At 37.3% G+C, this 18,630-nt stretch overlaps 1 protein-coding gene across 1 annotated transcript; it reads right to left on the bottom strand.

Moving 5' to 3' along the window:
• Positions 1–3,961: 3,961 nt before the first annotated feature.
• On the bottom strand, positions 3,962–7,132 carry LOC105032433 (splicing factor-like protein 1). The gene is given in 3 exon segments (XM_019846294.3): positions 3,962–4,305; positions 4,716–5,272; positions 5,275–7,132. Coding segments are annotated over 2 exon segments (2,172 nt in total). The 5' UTR covers positions 6,913–7,132; the 3' UTR covers positions 3,962–4,305; positions 4,716–4,738.
• Between the last annotated feature and the right edge of the window lie 11,498 nt (positions 7,133–18,630).

Raw genomic sequence — 18,630 nt, 5'->3', positions numbered from 1 at the left:
TCACTTCAAGGCAGCCAAACGCCCAAACTGATTTCCCCCGACTGAAAGTGACTTCTGATGCCCATTTAGGGGCAATCAAACATGCTATCCAAAGTATAGCATGAAAGATAAAATTATCCAAGAGTAGCATAGAAGTTCAACTTATCCAAAGTGTAGGCAATTTCTTTCCCTTCATATTCCATCAGTTTCCTTACGACCAACTAAAACCATTAAAACCTATTAGGGATTTAGGGAATAAGTATGTTTTCCACTTTTCCTAATGTTAATATGGCTATCCTATAGTAAAGCACAAATATCATAGACATGTAGGTTATCATGTGTTAGATTATCATCAAATAATGATGTTTTATTTTGAAACAATGTGGAATACAACATCTTAAAATTATTTTCAAGGTTCTCATGCAAACCATTGCAACTCAACACCTGAAGTCCCCAAGAATTCTATAGGCTGTAATGTCTAACCTGTTCATTAAAACTTGTCTTCCTTCAACTATTTCTCTTTGTTTCCAAGACATTTCCAGGACCTTTAGTGTTATTTCAAATGAAACTACAGACATATATCTGGAACCACCACAATGTCCAAAACTCTAAAAGCTTGGATCTCAGTTTGATGAAAATTGAAGCCAAGTTTCTAATTGCAAATTAAGCTCCCCAGCTCATATAGTACATATCACTTCAATATTTGAGCTGCACTTCTACACTTTATTTGGAACCAATAAATAATGAAAGCTAACTATTCTGCAATTGAAAAGTAATTTGCTGAACTTTGTTACACAACTAGAAAATATTAATAGTCTAGCATGAAGCGACAACCAAGATCCTACAATGTGTCATGATTCTGCCAAGGAGGCAAGCTTATGCCAAGAAATGCAAATAATGAGACAAACAAACAACTATTTCAATGAAGTTGTACATCACTTCTCACATGGTTGTGCTCCCACTAAAAGTACAATATATCCATTGCAAAAGCACATAGATGAAAGTATTATGTCAATAACATACAAGACGATGCCAAGGATTAAAACTATAGGCAAGCACCTTGCTGAAAGTAATATGAAGTGAATGACAGAATCTGACCAGTGACGAGAAGAATTCAGAAGTGGATATCATATAAGGTGTTTTATTTAATTGCACCAATAAAACATATATTAAAAAACAAGAGTGTTTAACATTGAAAAGGTTCTACCTGTTAATTTTTTTGATTGCTAAAAGAATTTGATTCTTATAAGAAAACTTGAATATTAAGAATGCATAAAAGTCGGCTATAAAAGTAAATAAACAAACTTGTACACAAACTCCCACAATGGCCTCTCTCTCTCATCACCATTATCTCACAACTCCCTCAAACTTCTTTCTCTTCCTACCAACTTTATTGAATAGGCTCAAGTCTTGTGGCCTTTGTAGTTCCCATATCTACCTCCTGATTCTAAAGCAAATAACTAGGACATTTATTTCAAAAAACTGAATAATCACTAAATGTCTGAACTTGTCTCTAAAGCCTGCAGAAAAGGAACTTCAATGCCATGTTTAGATATGTATCTCCCCTTTGATCTTTATTCATTTCACAAGAAAGAAATAAAAGAAAGGGTAAAAATAGAACATTTGAGGGTTTGAAAGAATTTGATCTTCATAATAAATGGGCCCAGTTCATTGTTCCACTCCACATTCTTATCAGTGTTTCCACATCATTGGCCAGGTCAACACTTTCTAGAAAATAGAAAAACGGCAGATTTAGTTATTCAGTGATAAGTATAGCAATGTGGTAGAGGACTAAACCTACTCCAAAGAAAGAACACGAGGCAAATACTGCAGCTATGTTGGTTTGTGATGGAAACAGGACCTCATGTATGTGAGGGTCATGAACATGTACAATTCAGCACTCACGAAATTTCTTCAAGTTTGAGAACTTATAGGCTTTTCTCTCTGTGTGTTAGTGTTTTAGGGAAGGGCAGGGATAGATTAAGAGATAATTTAGAGAAATTCAAGTGTTAACTGCAAGAACATTGCTCCCATACAACATATTTCGTAGGGGTGGCAGTCGGGTCAGGTCGGACAAGATACCAATCTGGTTAGATATATAGAACAAAAATTGATCAATTCAAACCCAATTTGTTTATGAAACGAGTCCAACTAAATTCAAATCTAACTATTTCATTAAATAGGTAATCTATATAATGAGTTGAAATAAGTTAAACGGGTTAAATAATTAAACATTGCCACCCTTAATATTTCATGCTTGCATCAATTCCTTCCGTAAGAAATAGCAGTGATCTGGTGAATTGACAGAGTTGACTTCAAGTTAAAGCAAAAACATCTGACTCATCAAAGAATTGCTCCTTTATTATTTGGATTGGTTTGCTTTCCATTTCGCTATGATGTCTCACTTCATCCCCCTCTCAATGCCCCGACTTGATCAATTCAAACCCGACTTGTTTATGAAATGAGTCCAACTAAATTCAAATCTAACTATTTCATTAAATAGGTAATCTATATAATGAGTTGAAATAAGTTAAACGGGTTAAATAATTAAACATTGCCACCCTTAATATTTCATGCTTGCCTCAATTCCTTCCGTAAGAAATAGCAGTGATCTGGTGAATTGACAGAGTTGACTTCAAGTTAAAGCAAAAATGTCTGACTCATCAAAGAATTACTCTATTATTTGGATTGGTTTGCTTTCCATTTCGCTATGATGTCTCACTTCATCCCTCTCTCAATGCGAGCCACGCGCCCCCCCCCCCCACCACAAAACAAGAAAAAAGGGGAAAAATATAAAACAAAGCAAAATAAATTAAAGATAATCTTCACGAAACAGAAGGTTGGATATTTAGTTCAATGCTTGAAGTATACTATCAAACTGAATCTCAACAATTCATATGATTCAAGCATTCCTAGTTTTTCTTATTATAGGGATGTTTCCATACTTCCCTACAGATTTTGAGAATTAACATTTCCAAATTTATATGTTCTACATTGAGAAGAGCATACATGATAAAAGATTAAAGTTTGAGATTGCTGCTCCTAAGGAATTTGCCCTCCCCCGCTGAACTGCAAGAAAATATAGGACTTCAAAATCTGCCTAAACAGCTTGACTTATCTAAGATTCAAAGAAACCCAAATAACATAATATCAAGGCACTGGGCTGCTTACTCCCAACTGCATATAAGTTTTTCCTGTCTACATAGCTTTAAGTCTCTCTTCAACACATACCTGTGGTGAATTTCTTTGACCTCCTGCAGATGGTAATATCTGCACCTTACCAGTAGCCCCACTATGTATAATGACCAAGCTAGAACAGTTCAGTTATCTACATTCTCCATTTTGCATCAAGCCGTATTGCACTTGCAACAATCATGTCACTAACAAGTTAGAATGCATAACATGATAAATCATTAATTTTCAGAAAAGAAGCCAGTAAAACCATAGGTTGTGAGAATAAAATCTTGTCAAAGGATAGAAGAACTCGCATGCTGAGGAAGTGGCACCAGTAATGCAGTAAGCAAAGAAAGACATCATACATTTAAAACACAATGTAACCATATAGCTTGGCAGACATCACCTGTGCTGCAGAACTACGTTAGAATATCAAAATGAACAAAGGGACAAAAAGCATATATGTGAAAAATTTTCAAATATGCCCCATTCCATCTGAATTCCTGGCATACCTGATGAACTAGTGATTATCAATCTTGGCAACATGTCCTCCTAGCTTTCACTATCAACTGGAAAACAACTCAAAGCAAAAATGAAAAGCATCAATATGTGAGTTGTGGAGCAAATTGAACTTTTACCCACTCTGCTAACAGCATAACCAGAAGGCTTGCTCTGAAGTGTGACAGCCAGAAATATCAGCCAGATCCACGCATTTGAAATGTGTAGAACAGCAAATGAAGAAGATCACCCAATAACAATGAAATATTAAGCAGTTAGAGAACTAGATAATCAGCCAAAGAACAATAAGTCATATAACAGGTCTCAAATAAGAAGCATCATGAAGTAACCAGCAAATAGCCCCTAAAGAAGTTCCAGATGAAAGCGTACAGGAAAGTATCCTGGTGCACAGTTTGCAGAAAACCCCTCTGCACGAGAAAGAAATCTAAAACCACAGAACAATTGTAACCATCAAGCAACAGACGTATCAAGTACATAAATTTGTCACTGTGAAAATGATCAGGTCTTTCAGCCCAGCAGTTTCTGCAATGGTCATAAGAGCACAGCAAGATTAAAGATGTGAGTCCGAAACTTCCAACTAGGTGAGCAAGAGGAAATAAATCAGGTTGATAATATCTCCAAGAAACCTCAAGCCTGCCAAAAAATTTATCACCACCAGTATCCAAGTTAAGAAATGCCAAAACATGAATGCAACCAAACAACTATTTGCAACAATAGACACTGCAATTATTAGGTCATGAAAAGAAAAGGGGCACATGGAAGCACAGCACGGCTGTTTCCAGACAAGCTAAGCTGAAAATGCCTCCTGCTCAACAAGAAACAAAAATGTTGAATGCTATACACTTATGAGTCACTTCATATGAGCATGCTTTTTCCCCAGTTCGTGTTGTCCATGACTTAACCATATAAAATCCAGGACGATCTTACAAAGCTAACGGTTGATCAAAATTTACTGATTCCATAAGATTAATCTTTGCAGTTAATCATCACTTCACTATGATATGATCTAAGAAGGAGCAAATATAGGCAATCTGAAGCCTTACCTTTCTATGCGGAAGCAAAAACATCACTTTATCTCTGACATGAGTTTCTCATACTCCGTGTCAGCACCATAAGTTGCCGATTGTTCTGCAGTTGAAGCAGGCTGCGGTACCGATGGATTGGAGGCCCATGGTGCATTTGCAATGGTCTGAGTGGGATCAACAGCCAGAGGTGGCACTGGTGTAACTGCAGAGTAATAAGGTGCATATCCATAAGGTGGAGGAGGTGGATACATCGGAAGAACGTTGGGAGCAACAGTACTGCCGTAAACATTGTTCGGTACAGCCTGAACTGGTGTGGTAGTGCTTTGTGATTGCACCCCAGGAGGGTAATTCTGCATTGAATCACTTGAAGATGCAGATTGAGGTGCAGTGCCCAGAGAAGCAGTTTGAGGTGGAGTGCCGGGAGGAGCAGTTGGAGGTGCAGTGCCTGGAGGAGCAGTTTGTGCCGATGGAGGGTATTGCATGCCATAAGGTGGCACAGACTGGCCTTGAACAGGGGTGTACATGCTCGAACCTGGTGGCTGCATAGAATATGGAGCATATGGAGGGGGACTCGAAGACCCCATGGAACTGGTACATAACTACCAGGTGGTGGTGGAGGGTTTGCAACAGGTGCACCAGCCATAAACTGTTGAGAAGGATATGTAGGTGTAACAGGAGCTGGAGGAACAGGAGGCACAGCAGGCTGAGGAGGCTTGCCTGCAACTCTTACAGCTATAACTCTGCCTTCTAGATGATACCCATTCATAGCAGCGATTGCGGCATTAGCCATAGAAACATCTTCATACTTCACAAAGCCATAACCTTTGCTCAGCCCAGTGGTCCTATCCTTGATAACCTTAGCCATCACAATACTCCCAAATGAGGAGAACAATCTAATCAGTCCATCATCATCGAGGGTGGGCGGCAGATATCCTATATATAAGTTTGTCTCGTCATATTCCTTCTTGATCCCATTGGCCACTCCAGTACCCGCCGTGCCCCCAGCCCCACTACCACTAGCCCAAGGTGGATTGCTCCCTGAAGAGCCCGAACCGATAGCCAATGCTGAGCTCTGCTTGGTTAGAGAATCCGGAGCAGTCCCACCAAGCTCGGCCAAGAAGTTCTGGTACTCATCATCCATCTTCTTCCCGGATCCTTTCATGGGGCAATCGATCGTGGGGTGCCCTCCATCGCCACAAATCTTACACTGGACATCGCTCTTAAAGGTGGTCGTTCGGGAAGGGCAGGCATACTGCCGGTGCCCGGGCTCGCCGCACAGCCTACAGAACTCGTCATCCCTGATGGTTCCATTAAGCGCGGCAAGCTCTCTCAGCTGCTGCCTCTTGTGTTCGTTCAGTACTTCGTCGACAGGAGTCAAGAGCTTCTCCACCATGGCAGCAGCGGCATCCAAAGATTCCTGAGTCTCAGCCTCGACCAACACGTGCAAGTCCTCGTTTTCCGAGAGGTCCGGCTTCAAGTCCCTCTTCTGCTGCAATCTCCCTTCTTTGACCGATCCTTTGCCCCGGATCACGATCTTGGCGCCGGTCTCCTTCTCCATCCTCTTCTGGGTGTTGCCCCTAGGCCCAATGATGAGGCCAATAAAATTGTATCCCGGGTACTCTTTCATGGGGATGTAGAGCTTCTTCTGGAGCTTGGGAGGGCGGTAATCGGCCGGGGGCTTGAACGCCGGGTTCCGCCGGATAAGCTGGGAGATGATCTCCTGCCGCTCCTTGTTGAGCCGCTCGCGTGCCCGATACTCCCTGGTGTTGATCCTGATACCCATGTTGTCGTAAATCGGCTCGGGGGAGGGAGATCGGGCGCCCTCCGGACGGTCATCGAGGGGCATGCCGGACTGGAGAAGGCGGCTGATCTCGAGGAGCCTAAGGTTGAGGGCCTGAACCTCAGGGTCGAGATCGGCGGCGAGGTCCTTCATGAAGTCCGAGAGCTGGACAAGCGGATTCGGCTCCTCCTCGGCCCACCGGGACTTCCGCTTCCGGCCACCGGTAGAGCCATCGCCGGCGCTATCGCCGGACTCCGCCGGGGGGTCCCAGCGGCTGCGACGCCGGCGCCGGCTGCTGGTCTCCTCCTCCCCGCCCGACACCTCCCTGTCGTTGCCGCTGTGGGTCACGGCGGCCTGGCCGTTCTCGAAGACCAGCAGCCTCTCGGCGGCGGTCTGGCCATCGGGTTGCTCCGGCGGGGGGTTAGGATGTAGCATTTTGGGGGGAGGGAGAGACAGAGGGGATTGTGGGATCTAGGGTTTCGAGTGATGGATTGGAGAGATCGAGGCTTTAGGGATAGGAGGCTAGGGTTTCGAATAGGGCGGATTCCACCACCGGAGAGAGAGAGAGAGAGAGAGAGAGGAGCGGAGAAAGCTGGGTCGGGTTTAGAAGAGTAGGTAGGAGAGTGGGTTCGGACCGCAGAATCGGACGCGATAGGGCGAGCGTTTCGTGTGCTACTTAAATGGAGGAACATGGTCTATGGTTGCGATGACTGGTGAAGGTGGACGGTTGTGATCAACCGACTGAAGTGATGAGGGCTGGAGCACGGATGATCCGACGACCCGCGTGACTGCTGCTTACAGCACAAATATCCCCAGCTCCATCAAGGTCTCAGGTGGCATCCCTCCTCCTCCTTCTCTTCTTCTTTTTTCTTCCATTCCTCTCTTCTCTTTTCTTCTTTTTCTTCATTTTTACAGATGATCATATCTAAAGATGATAAAATGATCCAACCCAATAAATATGTATCTTATCCAAATTTAATCAAATTTAAAAAATAAAATTTGATTAATTTAAATTCAATTTAGATAAAATCCAAAAATTATAATACGAATATGATAGGATTTGGATAGTGTTATTTTCTACCCAAATCGAATCCGAATCCAAATCCGATCCGAAACTACAGATATGGATAATATCCGAATCCATATCTGAATATATATATTTATAATTCTGTTTTGATAATTTATTTTGATTGATAATATGCATAAAATTATTTTGATTATTTATATGTTCTACGTTGAATTGTAATTTTATTTCTATGTTTGATTTCTATAAAATTAGAATTATAAATTATGTTCCATGTTGAATTGATAATTTTATTTTGATTGATAATATGTATAAAATTATTTTGGTTGTTCATTTTTTTTAGTATGGGATAGGCATAGGCGGATATAGATTGGATATAGGGAAATAGATTACCCGTGAATATCCCCGAACTCATTGAGTATGGGGATGGGTTTCTCTTTTCTTATCCATTGGATATTGGGTAGAGTTTGGGTATAAGGTATTAAGTTCGGATTTGAGGATAGGTAGTACAATATCGATCCAAATCCTACCCATTGTCATCCCTAGTCATACCAATCTAGTATAAGAGCAGCTCAAAAGATTAAGATACACAAAATTTTCAAAATCAGTAGACAGTCGTCATCTTGTCTTCAAACTCTGTCATCGGTATGTGTTGGGTTCTGCCCATATGAGGCCCAATCATTAAAGGGTCACGTGAGGGTTTGAGAGAGCGCCCTTCTTTCGCTCTCTCTCTCTCCCGATCACTTGCACACGCACGCAGCACCGCCGTCCGAGAGAAAAAAAAAAAAAAAAAATTTTTGGCTGTAACCTTTTGGCTTCAATCGGAATGGTGATTCAATTTCGATGGGTCTGAAATTTTGCAGGCGTGTTCCCTGCATATGGTTCTCCACATCCAACGATTTGATTGTTGTCAGGTACTCTCTAACCTAGATTTTTATTTGACTTTAGATTGTGAGATTTTTGGGATTGCTGTTTGTTGTGGATTGGGTGATTTGTGGTCTATGTGATCTTTGGAGTTTCTAAAAGAATTGTGTATCTCATGATTATAGTGAAAGTTTTTTCCTTGGTTTGGCCTGTGATTTTTTCCCATTTTTGGATTTTTCATGTAAAATTTTTGATGTTCTTTTGTGCAGTTTGATTTGTCTTTGTTATTGGTGCTAGTTATTATTGGTTGCTTGTATTTTTTTGACAAACTTGCAGTAGAAATCATTTAATCTCACAAGAAGAAAAATCAGCTTGCATGTTTTTTCTAACAAACTAGTATCAGAGCGGGTTTGACTACAGTGATATTGTGTGATTAGATGGAGGACAATGGCACGACACCATATTGAAATTAACCCAGTCGAACTATTTGATCTGAAAACCAAGGATAGAAGATTATTTATACTGCAAAGATTGCATGAGCCCATTGAAAGAGACAGCCAAAATCAGAAGGCAAGTCAGAGAGAGAGTGGCAGGTTATGCATAGAAAAGCTGTTGGATTGATCAGGCAGTAGATTGATAAAATATATTCCATCATTTTATCATAGAGACCAATGCTAACTCGCTCTGGACAAAACTAGAGGAGTTGTATGAGAGAAAGAGCCCACAGAATAAGATATTTTTGATGAGAAAGCTAGTCAACTTGAAGTACAAAGAAAGCCGTTCAGTGATTGAACATCTCAGGAAGTTTTTGACTTAATGAATCAATTGACTAGTGTTAAAATAGCCTTTGATGATGCAGTATAGGCATTGCTTCTACTAAGTTCTCTATCTGACAGTTGGAAAACACTTGTTGTATCACTTAGCAATTCTGCCCCCAAAGGTGTTTTGACATTGAATATGGTGAAGGATAGCATGTATAATGAAGAAACAAGACGCAGAAAGCAAAGAATCTCTAGCTAATCTGAGGCACTTGTTATAGAGAGACGAGGGAAGAGTAACAACAAAGCTCCTCAGCACCGTAACAAGAACAGAGGAAGATCACAAGAAAAAAAAATATCAAGTGCTACCATTGTGGCAAGATAGGACACTACAAGAATGAATGCAGAAAATCAAAAAGAGAATTTAAAAGAAAGAGGTGAAGAGAAAGATGACAAAGAGAAGGATACAGTAGCAGCTGCTTCAGATGGTGATGTGTTCATTATTTGTGATGATGGATATATTTAGGGCTGACAAAATATGATCCGATCCATCAATCCGACCCGTATTCAATCCGTCATAAACAGATTTGAATTTAGGCTAAACGGGTTCGAATCATAAATGGGTCGACCTATTTAACCCGTTTAATAAGTGGGTCAGATATGGATTTTAGATATCTTACCCATTTAACCCGTTTAATCCGTTTAATATTTAGGTTGGATTGAGTCAAATAACCCATTTAACATGTTTAACCTATTTAACCTATTTCTGACCCATTTAACCTGACATGTTTCATCTATTTAACCTATTTAAAACATGTTTAACCTATTTAAAACCTGTTTAACCTGTTTCTGACCCATTTAACTTGACCAGTTAATATGTTTAATCCGTTTAACCTGTTTAACCTAATTTGACCTATTTAATAAATGGGTTAAACGGGTCAGATCAGGTTATCTGTTTAATAAACAGATCGGTTTCAGTTTGATTTTCTGACCCATTTAATAAACAGGTTGGGTTTGGATTGATCATTTTCTGACCCGATCCGTTTATGATCCGATCCATTTATGACCGATCCGATCTGTTTGCCACCCTTAAATATGTCAACCTCATCTGTCAGGACTCTACTTGGATAGTTGATTCAGCTGGTCATATCATGTCACATCACGATATGATTTTTTCATATCGTATGTGAAAGGTGAATATGGCCAAGTGAGAATGAAAAATAATGATATTTTCAATATTATAGGCATGGGAGGTGTGTTGCTAGAGACCAACATAGGAGGCAAGCTACTGTTAAAGAATGTTAGACATGTGCCAGACGTTCACCTCAACTTGATTTCTACAGGTTGTCTTGATGAAGAAGGTTACTGTAGTACCTTTAGTGAAGGGAGATGGAAGCTCACTAGAGGCTCACTGATAAAAGTCAGAGGTAAAAAGTTGAACACTCTCTACAGAACAGAAGTCAGATATGTAGAGGAGAAGTGAATGCTCTTGAAGACTCCTCCATTGAGCTGTAGTACAAGAGATTTGGTCACATGAGCAAGAAAAGCCTAAAACTTCTTGCAAAAAAGCAACTCCTGCTAGATTTGAAAGATACTGATCTAACACCATGTACTCATTATTTGGTTGGTAAACAACATAGGCATGCATTTCATAGATTACATCCTCATAGATGTCAGAGTATTTTTGATTTGGTTCACGCTGATGTCTGTTCTATGAATGCTAAAAGTTTGATGGTGCTACTTATTTTATTACCTTTATTGATGACCACTCTAAAAAGATTTGGGCATATCCTTTGAGATCTAAAGATCAGGTGATAGATGTATTTAAAATATTTTCATGCAAGTGTTGAAAAAGAGACAGAAAAATAGTTGAAACATATTCATGCTGATAATGACAGTGAATACAGAGGTCCTTTTGAGAAGTATTGCAAAGATCTTGGTATTAAGCTTGAAAAGACTATTCCAAAGACACCTCAGCACAACGGGGTGGCAGAAAGGATGAACAAACAATTAAGAAAAAGATACGATGTATGCTTTCACATGCTAAGCTGTCTAACTCATTTTTGGGTGAGACAATGAGGACTGTAGTTAATTTAATTAATCTTTCTCCTTCAGCTATATTGAATGGTGACATACCAGATAGAGTGTGGATGAAGAACGATATTTCTACAGACACTTGAGAGTGTTTGGCTGTCAGACATTTGTTCATGTTTCTAAAGATGAGAGATCCAAGTTTGATAACAAGACAAGATAATATATTTTCTTAGATTATAGACATGAAGAATTTAGCTACAAACTGTGGGATCCAGTTAATAAGAAGATGATCAGAAGCAGAGATGTTGTGTTCATGAAGATCAAACTATTGACGATATTAAACAGACCAAAAAAGACAGTCATTCAGAGATGATCTCAGTGACACAGATATAGCCCTTCACCTGCAGTTAACAGAGGAGAGATACAAGGAGACTACCATAAGCCAATAGATGATGAGATTTCTGTTGATGTTACGCTTACACCTGATGAGTCTCCTACAGCTGATGAAATGTCCCTGAGCAGCTTGGTGAGCAGAAACTTACAAAGCTAACACCTTTGAGGAGATCTAGTAAGGAGAGACAGACTTCTACTAAATATTCTACTCATGAGTATGTATTGTTGACTGATGGGAGAGAACCAGAAGCTACCAGGAAGCTACTTTAAGTCAGCAAAGTGAAGAGTGGATGAAAGCCATGCAAGAGGAGATGCAAATTTGTATGACAATCATATTTTTGAGCTGGTGGAACTACCTAAGGGTAAGAAAGCACTCAAGAACAAATAGGTATTTAAACTAAAGAATGAAGAGAACAGCTCACAACTAAGGTATAAGGCTAGATTAGTTGTGAAGGGCTTTGGTCAGAAGCAGAGTATTGATTTTGAAGAGATCTTCTCACCTGTATGAAGATGTCATCTATCAGAGTTGTGCTTGATTAGCTGCTATCTTGAATCTAGAGATTGAACAGCTTGATGTGAAGACAGCCTTTCTCCATAAAAATTTGAAGGAAGAAATATACATGGAGCAACCAGAAGGATTCAAGGTCAAAGGCAAGGAGCATCTTATATGTAGGTTGAAGAAGAGCTTGTATGATCTAAAGTAAACACCTTGATAGTGGTACAGAAAGTTTGAGTCATTTATGATAGATCATGGATATACTAGAACCCTTCTGATCATTGTATTTTTTTAAGAGGTTTGATGATGATAATTTTACCATACTTCTACTTTATGTTGATGACATGTTGATTGTAGGTCATGACAGAAAGAAAATTGATAAGCTGAAAAGAGAGATGAGTAAGTCTTTTGTAATGAAAGACTTAAGACCAGCCAGGCATATCTTGGTATGAGAATTTGTGACAGAAAATAAAAAAGTTATGGTTGTCTCAGAAGAAATATATCAAGAAGATTCTTGGCAGGTTTAACATGAGTAAGGCAAAATCAGTGAGCTCTCCACTCGTAGGTCACTTTAAGTTAAACTCTCAGTAGTGTCCTACTAGTAAAGAAGAGATGAAAAAGATGAAAAAGGTGCCTTATGCATCTGCAGTTGGCAGTTTAACATATGCTATGGTTTACACCAGGCCTGATATTGCTTATGCAGTTGGTGTGCTCAGTAGATTCCTCTCTAATCCAAGTAAATAGCATTGGGAAGCAGTGAAGTGGATATTCAGATATCTAAAAAAAATATCTGATATTTGTTTATGCTTTGGAACTGATAAACCAGTATTATGTGGTTATAGTGATACAGATTGGGCTGGAGATGTTGTTCCAAGAAGTCCACTTCAGGATACATGATTACTTTTGTAGGGAAAGCTGTGTCATGGCAATCCAGATTGCAAAAATATATTGCTTTGTCAACCACAGAAGCAGAAATATTGCTGTGACTGAAGCCTGTAAGGAAGTACTTTTGATGAAAAAATTCTTATGGAATCTGAGACTGGAGCAGAAAGAATTCACAGTTTACAGTGACAGTTAAAGTGGCATCCACCTCAGTTAGAATCCAACTTTTCACTTTCGTTCCAAACATATTGATATTCGTTATCATTGGATTCGTGATATTTTGGAAAATAAGTTGTTATCTCTTGAAAAAATTCAAACTATAGAAATGGATCAGATATATTGACAAAAGTATTGCCAAGAGATAAGATAGAGGTATGCAGACAGATGGCAGATTTGATGAAGTTCCTACATTGATCAGAAGGGAAAGATTTGTTGGGTTCTGCCCATATGGGGCCCAATCATTAAAGGGCCACGTGAGATTTGAGAGAGCACCCTCTCTTTCTCTCTCTCTCTCTCTCTCGATCACTTGCACAGGCACGCAGCGCCGCCGTCCGAGAGAAAAAAAAAAGAGATTTTTGGCTGCAACCTTTTAGGTTCAATCGGAATGGTGATTCAACTCTGATTGGTCTGAAATTTTGCAGACTTATTTTTTGCATATGGTTCTCGACATCCAATAGTTTGATTATTGTTGGATACTCTCTAACCTAGATTTTTATTTAATTTGGATTGTGAGATTTTCGAGATTGCTATTTATTATGAATTTGGTGATTTGTGATCTACGTGATCTCTGGAGTTTTCAGAAGAACTATGTATACTGATTATAGTGGAAGTTTTTTCTCTGGCTTGGCCGTGATTTTTTTTATTTTTGAATTTTTCATATAAAATTTTTGGTGTTCTTTTGTGCGTTTGATTTTCTTTGTTATTGGTGCTGGTTATTATTGTTGCTTATATTTTTTTAATAAATTTGTAGTAGAAATTATTTAATCTCACAAGAAGAAAAAATCAGCTTACTTATTTTTTCTAACATATGATCTGCAACAAAGGCCGCTATCCAATCTGCCGCAGTGTTCACCTCCTGATAAACATGTCAAACACTAACCGCATCAACTTGTCAGAAGGAGATCCAGACATCTCGAATAAGCAGATGAACCTCGAGTGCCCTCCATCTCTCTAGATCCAAGCAATAACCGTAGCAGAATCACCCTCGAGGCAGATCCTCTCCGTATAAAGCTGCTGGCTTGCAAAGGTGATGCTAACCCAGATGGCTCGGTGGTATCTTTCAGGCATTAGAATGATTGATCTATATCTAGCAATCAAAGATTCAAAGTACGAATGTCTAATGATGCATATTATATATCAAGACTGACAAACTATAACATAGATGAATCTATCTCCCTTTCTGCTTTTTGATATGGTCAACATTCGTCAACCTAAATAATGTGTTTGATTTTGATATTGACCATACTATTCTATCTCAATAATAGTTTAAGTGCCAATCTAGTCCAACCGCATAGTGAAAAATTGCCAGTGTTTTATTAAAGACCGTTTAAGGGCAGTAAATGCCCTATCAAGGACATAACCATGATCTTGATAATAGTTACCTCAGCTCGACTAAAATGGTGTGATTAAAGTAGTTATCACTATCTGCATAATATGAAAAGTTGTTACTATGTGATTATTGCACATTGTGGAGAACCGTTATTGTGTGATTATTGCGTGTTCTGTTAATCTTGCTAAGAGACACCGACCTATCCTTTGTATAAGAAATCGAAGCTTCCAGATGGGTTATTCTTTTTATTCTACACTCTCTCTAAAAACTCTCTTTTTCACTCTTTTTCATTTTTTACTAAAGTTCAACCGACTTAAGCATCAAAAGATCCTTCGTTGGATAAACTTTGACGAAAGAACTTTATTTTCAGATTGATCCGACATCCTAGAAGTTTGGTCAAGCTTGTCACCAATATCTTGACATTCACCTTAGATTCTAGTGATAGTACTAAAAGTTTGAAATATATCAATTGTATTTACTACTATATCGAGATATAGCAAACAATAACAAAAAGTGACATCATTATTTGAAAAATTACTAATATCAAATAAAGATTGATTGAACAAATAAATGATGATCTTTCCAATTAGTACAAAAGTTTTAAATTAAAAAATTATTTTATCATGATTATCCTCCAAACTTATGATCGGGCAAATAAAGGTATCATTAAATATTTTTTTAATGATAAATGATGATTTTTCTTCAATTAGGAAAGTGATGATTTTCAATTGGCCAAAAAATTAGAAAAATATTTTTTTTCAATTGTAAATAAGAGCTTTTATAACAAAAATAGGTTAAAGGCCATTATTATTTAAATACTTATTATTATTTATATAATGTAGTTGATTCTATGTTTACACTATATCTTAGCAATTCAGCTTGCAGCTAGAAACAAATGCCATATCAATTAAGTTGGATAGAATTAAAAAAGATGAGAATCAAATAACTCTTGCTAAAATTAGATAGAGTTTGGCTATAAAATTGCATAAAAGGTAGAGACCTAGGCTGAATAGATAGAATTCAACTGTAATATGGATAAGCAAACTGAAAGATTAAGTCTTGTTGTGAAAGATGATTGATAAATGATCGAGACAATCATACCAATCTCATGAATTCCTAAAGATAGAAGATCATATTATAAGTCTAGTGAGAGTCCACCAATACAAGCCAAAGACCGATAGATTACGATTATGATCTATAGTTACAAAGCATTTATGCTTATGGCGTTATCATTACCAGAACCACTATGAATGAAATAAAAACATGGAAAGTAATCATCGAAGCAAACAATTATTTTTTTGAGGATAGTTGTTATAAAAAGTGAAATTATTCTCTACAAAAAAATTCTTTGATAATCAATTTAATCATATTATTTTATATTTTTTTAATTTTTATTTTACAAGGAGGCATAATTTAGAATTTTTTTATTATAGTCTAGTATTATATCCCTATCATAGCTTAATACTATATCCCTACACCTTATACTATAGCACAATACTACATTCTTATCTAATTCCATCTCCTTTAAATGGTGGTTGACGGTGGCAAAAGTTTTTGAATGTCAAGATACTTAGACCATACTATTCTTTATTCTCTCTTTGATCAATATTTTTCCAGCTAGTCCAATACCAATAGTATGTCCATACATGCATCTATTTCTTATCCAAACAAGATTGGTGGTGCACCTTTATCAACTAAGTGAATTTCTTAGGATCTCGAATTTCGGACTTCTCTAGAATGAGATGAAAAGGACGGCAACATCCTACTCAAGGTATTATGATGTGATAAAGGCCATTAATTCAAACTAAGGTACATACACCATCTTCTAGTCCACTTCTTACCATCTTTATATAGAATATTCAAGTTGCATCATCTTAAAGAAAACATAGTAATCAAATAAATTCAAATTTCATAAATAATAATAATTTTAATTTAATAAAATAGTAGTAATTTATGTTCTATCTTATGATAGCAGACTTAATTCATATCTACCTAAATCACAACATATGCCAATATGACTACCATTTTTAATGCATTTGATATTTGAATTTTAAATTTCAAATAATAGCTATCGATAATAGATTTGATTCATGCAATCACAAGATATGTCAGCATGATTATTATTTTTTTAATATATTTTAAATTTAAATTTGAATTTCAAACATCGGCCATTGATAGCAAATTTGATTCATACAATCATAAGATGCGCCATTATGATTACTATTTTTGTTGTAATTTGAATTTGAATTTAAATTTTATAATCTAGACCCAAATCAATAAGATCAAACTTTCCATTTGTACTCTTATATAATCATGAGTCTATAAATATAATAGAATACAACAGCTATTCACATTCTCCAAAAGAATCAAACATCTCAAGATCATGGAAGGATCATCTTCTTCAGTCATTTGTTAGAAACATCATCAGCTCCTTTAATAATCACTAACATTGTCAGTCTAATTACCATTAAGCTTGATTCTAACAATTATCTTATGTAGAGTTAGGGATGGTAATGGATAGGGTTTGGGTCAGGTATTGTACTATCCATCTTCAAATCCGAACTTAATATCCTATATCCAAATCCTACCCGATATCCGATCGGATAAGAAAAGAGATATCCATCCCCATATCCAATAGGATCGGAGATACCATGGATAACCCATTTTTTCATACCCAACACATACCCACTCTATGCCTATCTCATACCTCAAAAAAATAAATAACCAAAATAATTTTATGCATATTATCAATCAAAATAAAATTATCAATTTAATATAGAATATAATTTATAAGTTCAGATTTATAGAAATCAAACATAAAAATAGAATTACAATTCAACATAGAACATATAAATAACTAAAATAATTTTATGCATATTATCAATCAAAATAGAATTATCAAAATCAAATTATATATATATATATTCAGATATGGATTCGGATATTACCCATGCCCGTAAGTTCGGATCGGATTCGGATTCGAATTCAAATAGAAAACAGTACTATCCATACCCTATCCATACCTATGCTACAGTTTTCGGATTTTATCCAAATCCGATCAAACCCTATTTTTCAGATTTGATCGGATTTGGGTAGGATGCATATCCATCGGGTCGGATCGATTTTATCATCCTTATGTAGAGTTCTCTTTTTCTTACAATCGTAAGAGATCATAAATTAATGGATATCATAAATGAGAGCACTCCTGCTCCTCTAGAAACCATCTTAGAAGATGATAAAAGAATAGTAATTATCTTTTGTTAAGTGATATGAAAAAGATCAAACGATGCTATATTGGATTAATGCTACTCTTTCAAAAACCACTTTTCCATAAACTAGAGGTGTCAAATCTGCTAGAGGGACATGGGAAGCACTTGAGAGATATTTTGAGACCATCACCCAGTCCCACATCATTCATCTGAAGCAATAAATGGATGAAATCAATAAAGATCCACTCTCAATGTAGAAATATTTGCATAAAATTAAACAAATCAAGGATCAATTAGTTGCTAGTGGAGAACCTATAACTGATATAGATATTCTAATTTACACTCTAAAAGGTTTTCTAAAATCTTATAGACCTTTTCAAACTGCTATTAGAATATGTGCAAAATATGCACCGATCACCGTAGAAGTACTCCATAGTCTTCTTTTGGTAGAAGAGTTAAGTCTTGATGAGCTATCTAATCCCACAAAATTCAATGCTATTGCATTTGCTGCAAACAGTAAGAGATCTAATGGACAGAATACTGATCATCGTCTATTCAATAATCTGCAACAGCAATGTTCCAACAACCATCAATAACAACAGCATGTATTTGGCATCTCAAATCAATCTCAGTAGTATCCTAAGAGGCCTAACAATCAGGCCAACTATGGTACAGCACTAGTCCAGTAAAGGACTATGTGATCTAACAGTCAAATATATAACAAAATTGGGCATACAGTTTTGGATTGCTATCATCATCTTGACCTTGCTTTCTAAGGTTGACTTCCTCCTCAATGCCGAGCCATAATGATGGCTACACCACATCCAATAAATGACTCTAAATATTATATAGATACCGGAGCTACTCACCATATCATTGGTGATCTTAAAAATCTGACCATCAACTCTCCAAATCAAGGCTTAGATAGTGTGCAAGTCGGAAAT

Source organism: Elaeis guineensis, chromosome 1 (assembly GCF_000442705.2).
Source record: "Elaeis guineensis isolate ETL-2024a chromosome 1, EG11, whole genome shotgun sequence".
Lineage (NCBI taxonomy): Eukaryota > Viridiplantae > Streptophyta > Magnoliopsida > Arecales > Arecaceae > Elaeis > Elaeis guineensis.
The sequence above is the reverse complement of the archived record's forward strand: the minus strand, read 5'-3'. Positions and strand labels throughout refer to the sequence as shown.